Source organism: Ranitomeya variabilis, chromosome 1 (assembly GCF_051348905.1).
Source record: "Ranitomeya variabilis isolate aRanVar5 chromosome 1, aRanVar5.hap1, whole genome shotgun sequence".
NCBI lineage: Eukaryota > Metazoa > Chordata > Amphibia > Anura > Dendrobatidae > Ranitomeya > Ranitomeya variabilis.
The window spans coordinates 653,199,817-653,213,973 of NC_135232.1; the positions used below are offsets into that span (position 1 = coordinate 653,199,817).

A 14,157-nucleotide genomic window follows, 5' to 3' on the forward strand; every position below is an offset into this window, starting at 1 on the left:
AAGGTCCGGTCAGTTTTGGGCTGAGAAACCAAAATGAAACAGGGCTCCCAGCTCCACTAGGGTGAGAGTCTGGTGGGACACTGGGAGCATGAAAACAGCTCTCCTCCGGCCTCGGCTAGGGAGAGCATCGAAGATCCCAGACCCTTGCTGTGGCCTTCTAGCTTGGGGGGATGGGGATGGTTTATTGGGAACCCTCTCCTCCGTGAAGGATCCACATGAATCCCCACCTTATGCACTGTTTTGGTGTAACTTCGGTCACATTTTTCAGAGCCTTGGATGTTGCTTCAATAAAAAAAAATCAGTTTATTGCAGCCAAACCACTGGATAATGGTAATTGTGTATGCTAAGAAGTGAGGAAAAAGGAAGTTTCAAGACTTATGCTGACAGAATGCTAATGAAGAAGAAATGGCCACTGATAAGAGAGAACATCACATTACAAAGTTACAGTGCCTGGGCATATATACGTCATAATTTTACAGTTATATTTCTATCATTAATCCTGGAAACTGTAACTGATTATGTACATTTTTTAATACAGATGTATGAAAAAGGATCACACACGAACATAAAAAAAACGAAAACGGACACAAAGATGACACAAGGATTACAACACGGATGAACATCAGATGAAACTCGGACGGTTTTTCATAGGCTCTTCTGTCCCCAGCCTCAATCTCTCTAGAGGACATTACAACCTGGAATATTACAGTATATATCCTGCAGGGCAAAGAAATGATTAACCCTGTGCTACCCTCTGAAAAGCATTCTGATATTCCTAAGAAACCATTCACAGCATTCCTCTCCTGACCCAATAAAGCCATGTCCTGCATCATTGCATAATAAGCGGTGACAGATAACACATCTGCTCATATATTTAACAGAAGAAAAGTCCAATTGCATATGTCTAAGAAGTATCAAAAATTAAATAATGTGCTTTATTATTCTGTGGTTTCAGAAAAAAAAAGTTGCAGTAGAATTCAGTGGGAAATTTATAACAGGATTTTTGCATAAATATGCTTCCAGTTTACACACGATAAGTTTGTGCAGACACAGGTTAAACAACCACAGTGAAGGGGGCAGATGATTGTTGGCACATTGTAAGAGGCACAATAAAGCACCTAACGACAGACAAACAATACACAATTTCCACATTCTATTACTAAAGCACCAAGTTAAGCAAATTGCGAGAATTTGCTCATATGTCAGCAGAATTGTGCAAATTTACATCTCAGTTTTACAAAACCAGCTCATGTTATTTTATCAATATTTCATAAATACGGCAGAAACAAGAAGCTGAGACGAAAGGGCATCCCATTGTAGGCGTCAATTAAAATGGTATAAATAGTAGGATGGTCGTAATCCCCCCTGACATTTAACAACAGCACAAAAAGCCATATGGAGGTACAAAAAATACACAGTGAATGTAACAGGAGAGAAACTTAAAAAATGAAAATAATGTCACTTGGATGATGTCACTCTACATTTTAACCAATTGATGTAAAAATCAATCAAGCTCCGATTTGCTCTTCGTTCTGATGGGGATTAGGGAGAACACCAGACAAATCCATATAAAGCTAATGTTATTGACAACAAATCCTATATCAGTGCAATATGTTATTTTCTACATATTAAACCACTTAGTGAAAAAGGATACTTGAGTTTCCCCAACCAGAACCAAATGTTCACAACTGTCATTGTGCCACAAGTGACCGATGATTTAGTGGTGAGTGGATTTACGGAGAGCAGTTTCAGATTGTCGCTGCATAACTTCTTTCTAGTGGGTCCTAGAGCTGCAGGTCCCATTTCGATAGGTGCTGCCAGTTGTCAACATGCCATTCTGCATGTCTTCAGCACTGTATGCCCTACTTTTTAATGCAGTGGCATAATAGTCTACTGGTTCTTCGGTGGCATTTTCCATCCAACTAAGACATAAAACCTTCTGGAAAGACCGTCTAAAATTGTCTGAGAGAACGCCATACAAGAAAGGGTTGGCACAACTGTTGGCATAGCCAAGTGCAACAGAAAGTTGGCTGACTGTCGTGTCGCCTCTTCTAGCAAAAACACCCACTAGTTGTACCACATAGAACGGCATCCAACAGACCACAAAAACAGTCACTACGACAGTCACCATAAGAGTTAGTTTACGCTCCGATCTGCGGCGCTGCTGCCAGCCTGCTTTGAGTGCTACAACTCTCATTTTTGTTATGATGAGTATATAGCATAAGCAGATGGCAGCCATTGGCAGGAGAAAACCCATCAGAAAGGTGTAGAGGACAAAGACCACAACCCAACGCTGTGAGGGCTCTGGCATATGTACATTACAAGCCACTGTCCCATCACTATTCGGTGCAGTGCTGGAGAAAATGACAATAGGGAGGATGATGAGCAATGAGAAAAGCCAGACTCCAAGATTCACCATTTTTGCCACACTTGGTCGTCGGTAGCGAGCAGCACTGATGGGATGTACCACTGCCACATATCGGTCCAAACTGAGAACAGCCAAGCAGTAGATGCTGGTGAACATGTTCATGGCATCCAAGCTAAGAACCAGCCTACAAAGCAGTGACCCAAATGGCCAGTGACGGAGAAGGGTAGAGGTCACCAGGAAAGGAACACTCAGCATAAGAAGTTCATCAGCAATGGCCAAGTTCAAAATGTAGATATTAGTGGCGGTTTTCATCTTGGCATACCGCAAAATAACGTAGATGACCATAGAGTTACCACACAATCCTACGATGCAAACTAAAGAGTACACAAAGGAAATGAAGATGGCAATGCCAGGGGAGTCTGTAGAAGTGTTATTCCTAGAGTTGTTCCCCCAGGTTGCCTCAGCTGTACTCTCAAGGAACTCCATCATCACAGATGTCTCATTTTGCAGCATCTTGTAAATTAATTTGAAGATTGTGATTTGTCCCAGAAAAGCTTAAGACATAGTAAAGTTGCAGGTAAACATAATCCGTGCCAACATAAGAGATGGCATCGCTGTGGACCAGTCACTTACAGCACAGAAGGGTTAAATCCTGCTAGAGGAGATATTTAGGAGATGATCCTAACTTCTCAGATTGTGGTCACTATGGTTGAAGTCTGCTCAGAGGTTGTGACTCCCGATCTAGCAGGTACCTTCAGGAATGCATGGCAATGAAGGAGCTTCTGTGGTCTGCTCACAATCTACTCTCAATCCAGCAGGAAATCTGTGGAGCTGCAGTATTTGTTCCACTCAGTAGCTAGGAAGCAAAGGCTGAAGGAGGAGCAGTTGTCTGAGTAATTCACTCTTCTAAAAGCATCACACAAGCAGTTATTACACTGTAGCAAAAGCTGAAGGAACAGCTCAGGGGCTCCAGCTCTGCAGACTGGGAGGATGCAGAGGTGCAACATGCTGATGGAGAAAACAGGGAGGTTCTAGCCCTGTGGAGTTGGGAGGAGAGAAATCATTAGGTTGATATCTTCACTAGGGACTGGTACCTTTCCTACCCTTATATAGCTTTCTCTTATGTTTAACCCCCATCCTGATGTGTCATCCAGAAGATCAATGACTTGCTCCTGCAATTTGTGTCATCCTTGACCGTCTACTATTCTCACTCTTCTTCTGTTTGGCTTACAAATATATTTCTCATTAACATTTTCATCTGTGCTTCACAAACAAGCTGAAGCACGAAGGACACAAGGTGCACAGGTAATGGCGCAGAGGCTGTACGGGGTAATGGTGTATTCATAAGCATGCTCCAGCCAGATCCAGAGTTGTTTTATATAATGGAAAACTAGTCTATTGTGATCGGTTCATCATACCGTGACACCTTAGTATCTAGTTTAACCCTCTCTCTCCCTCTGTACATCTACTGTATTAATCGGATGGGCAACACGGTGGCTCAGTGGCTAGCACTGTTGTTTTGCAGCTCTGGAGCCCTGGGTCACAGAGGACAACATCTGCACGGAGTTTGTATGTTCTCTCCGTGTTTGTGTGGGTTTCCTCTGGATTCTCCGGTTTCTTCCCACTCTCCAAAGACATACTGATAGGGAATGTAGATTGTCATTATTGTCCCCATTCTGTGAAGCTCTGTGGAATTAATGGCGCTATATAAGTGTAATAAATCCTTGAATGCGTACAATAGAGTTATTCTTTAGAGAGTCAGTTCATACCTCAAGAAAGCGCTTCTCCAAAAGATCTCAAAGTTGCTGCAAGTTAAAAAAAAAATTGGTCAGATCTTCTTTAATTATAGTATTTAACCTCAAACGGGTAATCCAGACTAAAATTTATAATAAATTTTTTACTGTGTATATGAAAAATGTTAAATAAAACTGACTCAACCCTCGGTGTCTTACCAATTGCTAGAGTAATAGACCCCCAGCTGCATGATCAGAAAGTATTTGAAAGAAGCGGCAGTCTAGTGTGTCTATGGGACTAACTTAGAAAACCACGCACATTATTAAAGGGAAACTGATGTCCAGAAACTATCTATCTGCAGATAAAAAGCGTTAAAATATTTTCTGGCAGGCTTAGAGGAGCAGCGACTGCAAGGTGAAAATGCTTTCAGTCTTGTAAGCGGTGCAGAGAGTGGTTACACCGCCACAATCACCGCTCTCTATACTGTGAAAGCGGCTGTAATCGCTCCCCATCACATTCAGTAATTGCTTTCTCTGCACATACATGCTGCTGTGCAGGATGTCAATCAATAAAAGTGCCGAGGATTGATTACAGCTGTGCTCACAGAATAGAGAGCGGTGACTCTAACCGCTCCCTGCATCGCCCCGATAAATGAAAGCAAGCTGTTATGGGGAGGATAAAAGTTCATTTTCTCCCTAAAGCCTCTGCTCCACTAAGGAAGACAGGTATGATTTTAAAAAGGGAATATATGTCAGTAAGATCAGCCACCACAAACCACATATACAGGCATGCAGGTCTTTGAAATGTAAATCAATAGACACTTTTTAGATCTTCTGCTAAATTCCAGAGTAAGTAGTGTTTTACTTCGCAAAGAAGTTGCTAAGTGCTCTGGGCATAACAGAGCACTTCCAGAGTCTCTGCCTCCCCAGGTTGTTTCCCCACCCAACACCAGCCTCTTTAACTTTATTAATAGCTCACTTTTTGAGTTCCTTGTCTGGCATTACTCAGCGAGCTATTAATCAAGCTAAAGAAGCTGGCCCTGAACAGGGAAAGCAGCTCTGGATGGAGAGGCTAGTTAACTGCTCAATCATACCAAGAGTACTTCATTCCTCATTTGCGGATGAATTAAAACACTAATTATTTGGAAATAAAGCAACAGATAGAAGATATAAAGCGTTGGTAGATTTACATTTCAAAGACCTGCAAGTCCATGTATAGTTTGGAGGGGGTGTTGATCTTAGGTCAGGGTCACACTTGCGAGTGCCATGCAATACAGAAGAGCAATATCCGAATTACGGTGGGGAGACCAAAGGCAATGGTATTAACCTGGTATGGTTGTGTGACCTCCACCACTAAAAAAAGCTCAAGGTTGCTCCAGAGCCACAACACAACTGGAAAAAACTGAAACGAAAGGGTTAAATCTGTGCTGACAGTAGATCAAGGATGGAGGATAAAAACAGTATCCAGAAATGCGGATTGTCAACGCATTTCAAAGTTACAAACTTCTTCATCAGGGCAAACCACAATGTGCTTTTCGGTTTGTCCTGATGAAGAAGTTTGTAATTTCGAAACGCATTAACAAAAACCGCATTTCTGGATACCATTTTTATCTTCCATCCTTGATCTACTGGCAGCACAGATTTAACCCATTTAATTTAATTGCAGTTATCAGCAGATATGTAATAGTCTGGAATTACTGTGAGAACTTGGACATTAAAGACTTCTGTGCCTGCTAACATCTATCTGTCATGATTAGACTGCTGAGATGAAACACAATAAAATGACATGCATATGTATTATTTTTTTATTGGCAGGTGCACTGGAGGTGCAATAGAGCTGCGTACAATCAGCGTCAGTGTCTATAACTGATTTACAGTATAGATTGACTGCAGACAGTCATATAATGCCAAAAATCACAGGGATCATAACCTTGTCCAGAAATTCATAGACCGTCTGTTACAATTTTTTGTCGGAATACCTGGGGCCAGGAGCTCCTTCCCTGTTCCTAACGCTAGGGGCGCCCTAACTATTCCTGTTCCCCAAATTACTTCTGAAGATGCCGGGGCCACATGCCTTGCTGTACTTCTGAATCAGCCCTATGTCTGTTCCCCTCCCCCACCCAGTGAAGTGGGGAGTAATAGTATACATATACACACAAACCAGACTAACAAGGGAGGACGCACAGGGATAAACAAAAATACCAAACATACAAATATGCACTCACAGATAACAGAAGAATACCAGGAAGAAAAGGATGCAAAACCAAATAGGAGAGGATAGGGAATTGTGCATAGCTGAAACACCAAGCAACTGTCATAGCAACACTCCAAACACCTCTACCAACAACAGACACCTCCACTCCACACCAGACAGTATAACAGCAACACTGGCAATCCAGATTGCCAGTGGCGAGTATATATAGCAGATAGAAGTGGCCAACACTGAACAGCTGGGATCATCCAAGCAGTAAAACTTCAGAAACTCTAAGCTGAACAGTTTAACCCCTACACTGCTAACAGAAACCTGCAACTTTTAATACGAAGGAGACGTACTTCTAATCAGTGCAGGAGTCAGTGAAATCAGACGCTGCAGTTTTCTGGACCTCTCTGTTGTGGTAAACCCGTGGCACTATTGTGGAATGTGAATATGAAGATTGTGAAGTCTGCTGTGAAATGATTTGTAACTTTACTGTTTGTGAGTGTGATGTGTGAATTGGAGCAGGACTAATAAGATTGCAGCGTATAATTTAATTAATAATCACGTGACTTATCACTGGGACACAATTGCAGTGAATTCATAAACAGCGCTCTTCTGAATGTTGGCTCAATACAAATGATAAACCAAAAAGTTCTCAGACATGTATTTTATATCTATAAGCCATAACCAGGAGTGGGGACAACGGAAAGAAATCATAAGGGAAAGATTTCTTCTTTGCTCTAGAAATCTAATAGCTAAAAGAGTCTGAGGAAACCTCTAATTTATTTAATTTTTTTAATATTTGAAACTTGATGTAAAAAAGGACACCGACCAAAAACGAAAATCTGTTCTAGCAATCTGATGAAAAATTACCCACTTTCTGCAGATGAGAGAACAAAGAATAGGTGAATTTAGCCTAAGAGAAATGTAATATACAGAGTCAAATGTAATTATCGCACCGGAGTTACAGTACATCTATAGAAGAATGCTTCTGTGAAAACTTTTCTTGATGAATCCCATTACTTTTTTATGGCACAAACTGTGAGAATCTCTACCAGTCACAGTGCCCACACAATTACAAGCACCCTTCACACGTCAATGTCTCCAGTACGTGTGGTGACAATTTTAACACGAACCGGAGACACTTACACGCACACACCAATTATAATCATTCTATGGGGTTGTGCACATGTCCATTTTTTTCTGGCAACATGGACAGCAATGCGTCTCGCACACGGATGACATAGAGTGCGACATCTCTGTGCTGTTCATATTAGAGCGAGACACGTCAATGATAATAATCTTTGTTGTCAGTACCCGATGCCTGTAAATAGTGGTCACTTAACTGCTATTCAGAGTCGCTGGAGCAAGATTCGAGGAGTGTGGACTACGGCTGAGCTTTGTGGGAACATTTTGGGTAATAAGTTGGTGAATGAGGTGTCAAATGTGTTTCTTTCTGTTTTTCAGGTATCCATTTTTGGACTACTTTGGATTCGTTGGATTGCGGCTGACCTGCATGGGACTTTAAAAAAAAATAATAGGTGATAAAGGCATACTCGGGGAGTCTTTATTCAAATAAAGTGTTTTTTGTGTGTCTTTTTTCCTTATTACCAGGTTAGTAATGGGGGCGTCAACCCCAGGGGTTGATGGCAGCTGTGATTTTTGGGAAATCACAGCCGTCATCAACCCCAATTACCATAATCCTGATTTTCCTGGCCGTGCAGTTTGAATTATTCCCTGGGTTGTGCCGACGTTACTGTATATCACGCGCTTGCCTAGTGTTTAGTGTTTTGCAGTGCTTGTGCAGTGTGTACTGGGGGAGCAGCGCTTGTTCAATATGTAATTGCTTTCCCGCGCCTGCGCACTGTCCATTGGCGATCTGCGCATGCACTGTGATGAGCAACTCCCCATGTGTCCTCACAAACATTGATAGACCGTGACGCGTAGCGGCTCCGGTGCATGTGCACACAGTCAGTGAACCATCTTCAGTCCGCACATGTTGTGAGCCGCTTATCACAGTGCATGCGTGGATCGCCGATGGACAATGCGCAAGCGCGTCAAAGCAAGTACATATTGCACAAGTGTGGCTTCCTCAATACACACTGCGCAAGCACGGGATATACAGTGACATCAGTACAACCGTGGGATCAATTCAAATTGCATCAGTGGGGACAAGCCTGACTGAATGCAATGAAGTACACCCCTATGACTAAACGAGCAGGTAAGATATACAGTGGGGGAAATAAGTATTTGTTCCCTTGCTGATTTTGTAAGTTTGCCCACTGACAAAGTCATAAACAGCCTATAATTTTTAGGGTAGGTTAATTTTAACATTGAGAGATAGAATATCAAAAATAAAATCCAGAAAATGACATTGTATAAATTATATAAATTTATTTGCATTTTGCAGTGAGAAATAAGTACTGTATATACTCGAGTATAAGCCGAGATTTTCAGACCGTTTATTTTGGCTGAAAGCGCCCCTCTCGGCTTATACTCGAGTCATTGTCCCAGGGGGGTCGGCGGGTGAGGGGGAGCGGCGGCTGTGACATACTCACCTGCTCCTGGCGTGGTCCCTGCATCTCCAATGGTCTCCGGGCGCTGACAGCTTCTTCCAGTGTTGAGCGGTCACATGGTACCGCTCATTACAGTAATGAATATGGACGCGACTCCACTCCCATAGGGTTGGAGCCGCATATTCATTACTGTAATGAGCTGTACCGGTGACCGCTCAACGCTGGAAGCTGTCAACGCCCAGAGAAGACCATCAGGGAAGCTGCCAGGGACCGCACAGGGAGCAGGTGAGTATAATGGGGAGGGTGAACAGCATTGCGCGATATTCACCTGTCGTCGTTCCACCGCCAGGCTCAGTCTTCCTCATCCTCTGCTGTGACGTTCAGGTCAGAGGGCGCGATGACGTGGTTAGTGCATGCCCTATGCCTGAACGTCAGTGCAGAGGATGCGGAAGACACAGTGGCGCCCGGCGGTGGAATGAGGACAGGTGAATATTTCAAGTGCTGGGGGCCTAAGCAACGAGAGGTGAGTATGTCATTTTTTTTTAATTGCGGCCACAGCATATGTGGCAAATATCTCTATGGAGCATCTTATGGGGCCATAATCAGCATTTGTGCAGCATTATATGGGGCAAATATTTCTATGGAGCATCTTATGGGGCCATAATCAACATTTGTGCAGCATTATATGGGGCAAATGTCTGTATGGAGCATCTTATGGGGCCATAATCAACATTTGTGCAGCATTATATGGGGCGTATTTTGTATGGAGCATCTTATGGGGCCCATCATGAACTGTATGGAGCATTATATGGGGCTCCTGATTCAATATAGATATTCAAAAACACTTAGCCCACTGATGTCTCAATTAATTTTACTTTTATTGGTACCTATTTTTATTTTTGAAATTTACCGGTAGCTCTTGCATTTTCCACCCTAGGCTTATACTCAAGTCATTAAGTTTTCCCAGTTTTTGTGGCAAAATTAGGGGTCTCGGGTCGGCTTATACTCTGAGTATATGCGGTATTTGATCCCCTACCAACCATTAAGAGTTCTGGCTCCTACAGACCAGTTAGACGCTCCTAATCAACTCGTTACCTGCATTAAAGACAGCTGTCTTACATAGTCACCTTTATAAAAGACTCCTGTCCACAGATCAATTAATCAGTCAGACTTTAACCTCTACAACATGGGCAAGACCAAAGAGCTTTATAAGGATGTCAGGGACAAGATCATAGACCTGTACAAAGCAGTAATGGGCTACAAAACCGTAAGTAAGACGCTGGGTGAAAAGACGACAACTGTTGGTACAATACTAAGAAAAAGGAAGAAATACAAAATGACTGTCAATCGACATCGATCTGGAGCACCATGCAAAATGTCAACTCATGGGGTATCCTTGATCATAAGGAAGGTGAGAGATCAGCATAAAACTACAAGGGGGGACTTGTTAATGATCTCAAGGCATCTGGGACCACTGTCATTTAAAATGCATTCTATCCAAATGATATCAATACAATCTTGATGTGCAAAAACAAGTGAATAGGTTAATTGAAAGTTGAATGAAAAAGTCTTGGCTCTTAGAAAATAGTGTTACAAACCAAGTCCTGTCTTTTTACTGCACAATTAAAGCCATTTAGCAACACCCAAAAAACAATGGCACAATTACAAAGTTTTTTTCACCAAGTCAACCCACTTGGAATTTTGTACCCATTTTTCCAGTACATTATATGGTAAAATGATTGGTGGCATTGAAAACTATAAATTTGTGTCACAAAAAAACAAAGCCTTATACAGCTATGTTGAAAAAGTTATGGCTAGAATCTCATACAGATGGTGTGTGTATGCATGATATTGATTTTTTTCCTATGCACCTGCAGCGCCCCAGAGTCCTGGTCGTTGCAGTAACGTCGCTCTGCCGCTAGGGGAGTGATGTTGCGTCTGATTGCACTAGGGGAGTTCACCTGACCAGGTAACACTCACACTACACTTCACACTCCGGCCACCAGGGGGGGTGGTTCTATCTAGTAGGCCACTCCTCACACTCTGGTAAAACTGGGGGTTGGACAGGAAGACAGTGAGGAGTAACTGGGAAGAGCTAGAGAGAGGACCTGTCAGGGATGGGATCCTGGCAGACTCTTAAGAGAACAACGCAACCAGTGAGCAACGGGAATACAGCAAAGAGGCAATAGGACCAGAAGGAGTCGTGCTGAAAGATCGAGGCAACATCCTTCTGAGGCGCAAACAGTCGGTGGCCGGAACGCAGAGAAAGTAAGAGACTTTAAGAATTACTTCAAACCACGGCAGGACAGCCAATTATAGATTGGCTGTCCCACTTAAACACCTAAGCAGACAACGGAGGCAGCTGTGGGAGAGGGGCGACTCTCGAGTCCCGGAAGAACTCCAGGCCTACCCCGTCATACGGGTGCGTCCTGCCATATCATCTGGGGGACGGAGAGAGAACGAACATCAGAGACAGACAGAGTCAGTTGTGAGGACTATCCCGGGGTGCTCAGCAGGGAAGGACTACAACACATAGGCGCTAGCAGGTAGACGCTGATTCTCACCTGTCAAGGGAACTCCTAATGTGCCTTTGGACCGGCCGGTCTCAGACAGCCTGGTTAACAGTGCTCTGGATTGGCTAACTCGAAGCCTTCAGTAAAGAGGTAAAGAGACTGCAACCTGGTGTCCTCGTTATTTACTGCGACCTGCACCGCACCATAACATCATCACCATACCTTCACCTTCATTGTGCACCCCTCAGCAGGGTCACGGGCCGGGTCTAGCCACCGTGACAACCCCAGAACAGAGACTCAGAGGCCCGGTACCAGGTACCCCTCGGCCCTGCGACAGTGGGGGCGTTACACACCCATAGAGTATAATGGGTTTGTATGATCAGAAAAAAGGAGCTGAGAAATGTATACTGCAATTTTTTTTTTTAAACATAGATCATCGTTTGTCCTGAAACAGCATTTAACTTGATTACCCCATTCACTTGTATTGGTTCATGGATGGTCCAGCGTATGAAGCAAAAGCAATCTCATCTGAACAAACTGTTACTCACCTGTCCTGGCTCTTGTGCCAGGCTTTGCTCCCTTCAACTATAGTCACCTCACTCTGTGTTCGTCTCTGCTTCATTACTGTGATAACCCAGCAAGCAACTCTCATGTTATAATCCAAAAAATGATATGGTCAAATTTTATGGTCAAATTAGGTGGCTATGCTGCCTGAGTATTGACGTACTATAGCATAGGGGTACCACATGTTTGCAGATAAGCCACACTTGGTTCAACTCAAGCAAGTTAATATATCGGTTCTGCTACTCCTGTGTGCTGTCCTGGAACTAGCTATTATTACTAACCTCAGTCCTGCTACTTCTTGTGTTGATCACACATTCAACTTCGCTGCAAAAATGTACCCGATAATCAACTTGTCTCTGCCACTTTAGATGTTGCAAAGCGAAAGAAATGAGCAAGAAAATATGTTGGTACAAGTGCAATATGTAAGTGCTGTAGTTCAGCGAGGTTGGTGCAGTGTGACAGGCAGGCAGTGACCACAGGAAAGTTAAAAAAAAAAGTGTTTTTAATGTCCAACATACTCACAAACGGAAAAACAAATGGTATCCACCGGATCGCAGCCGGGAAACAAGACAGTCCGTATCCGAGACCTGTTGCCGTGGGCGACTGCACCACCTCGTTTTGATTAATTGAATATTTCAGCGATTTGTCTATCAATATTAAGTGTAATATACACAAAAAATGAACTACTTAATCTAAACTCCAACACCTAACATGTTTAGCCCTTAATAGAATATTTCTGACGCCAACCAAAAAAATATATTCAAGCTTATCAGACAGATAGGTTATTTGGATGAAAAGCATAGCCAGCCTACACAATCGTTCTATACTTATCAGAGCTACAAGCAACTGGAATACATTGAATTTGCAGTTCTGTCAAAATAGATTAGAGAAGAACTGTCTGGAGAGATGAAAGTTAAAGGTGTTGATATAACAAGTCATCTGGAAGCGAAGCGCACTGTGCTGGGAATGTGAAGGATTAATTAATCCAGCTAACATTTGTCTACAACCTGAGAAATCTGTAACCTGTGGTTTAATGTATCACTTGAAACAATGTATTCCAGTATCTAAAACAACATTGTAGCCAAGGCTGCTAGCAGAAACACGAGATGGAGATGACCATACCCTGTTTATATAACACAAATTTGTCTCTAACGCAGACCCTCGGCAATGCTGGTTATGCAGAGGCATTTGCTTTGAATATTCCTTGATTATGGCGCACAGTGGATGACCATAAGTCCAACATGAGAGCTTCTGCTGATATCCAGAGAACCGGGCACAGAAATGGACAGTTGTTATTACCTTGGTCATAAAATGTGATAAGACGGCAACATGAACAATAAATAGAACTAATATGAAGTAGTACTATACTATTGGATAGTACAAAGATGCGTGTAATAATGTGTTTACACCTCTATAACCAGGGGAAACATGGGAAGCCCACTATGTCTAGAGGAAAGAAGGTCTCCACATCACCATAGATGGCAAAAGAATAGACAAGAGGCACTCCCTTTGTAACACCACTGACAGCAGGTGATGAAATAGAGGGTTGGTCGCTTTTTAGGACAGGTTGTGCGTGGCACAAATCCCTGGAAGATTGTTATGTATTCCAAACGTGGCTGCTGCTATGGACGCTGTGTTCACACCGATGGGATGGAAGACATGGCTAGCAAAAGAGAAAGAAGTGCGGTGGATACTGGATGCTGCTGTAAGAAGAAGAAACCAATTAGGCATGTATCCTCAGTAAGGGGTCACCTAAATTACAGGGGAAAAGCTTAAAATGCGGTACCGCTCCCTGTACTCGAGAAAAAGGGGCATGGTCAAGCTGAGAAAATGTTCGCGTGCGAGGATTCAAACAGTTTGGGTGGGAATGACGAGTGCGCGAGACACCTCTGAGGTAAAATTAACTGTGAGGCGACTGTGCAGAGTAGAACAGAGCCTGGGACAGAAAAGCGCTTGGAGAGGAGACTACCGATTGAGTACCGCTCAGTCGCCGTTGTCCCCGCTGACATCGCTGCTCTCGCTGAGACCGCTGCCACAGCCACCCCCACTGACAGGACTGACCGTGAGAGACAGGGTCTGTGAATGGGACTTAGGAACGCAACGATACGACATAGCGAACCGGGCTGCCCATTGTAAACTGTGTTTCGGCAGTGCTGCAGGTCTCCGTAGTGTTGGGACCTTACCCGCTGAGGATAAGGACGTTTCCCCCTTCATCGCCTCATCTACTGGACCCAAAACCCGCATCAGGATCACGAGGAGTCGCCGC

At 43.3% G+C, this 14,157-nt stretch overlaps 1 protein-coding gene across 1 annotated transcript; it reads right to left on the minus strand.

Annotated features, from left to right (window-relative positions):
• Nucleotides 1-255: 255 nt before the first annotated feature.
• SSTR1 (somatostatin receptor 1) lies at nucleotides 256-3,329 on the minus strand. The gene has a single exon (XM_077262578.1). The coding sequence runs from the start codon at nucleotides 2,879-2,881 to the stop codon at nucleotides 1,775-1,777; it is 1,107 nt and encodes a 368-aa protein (XP_077118693.1). The 5' UTR covers nucleotides 2,882-3,329; the 3' UTR covers nucleotides 256-1,774.
• Nucleotides 3,330-14,157: the final 10,828 nt, after the last annotated feature.

Coding starts and splice junctions, on each gene's coding strand:
- SSTR1 (XM_077262578.1), bottom strand. CDS start 2,881: ATGCTGCAAAATGAGACATCTGTGATGATGGAGTTCCTTGAGAGTACA.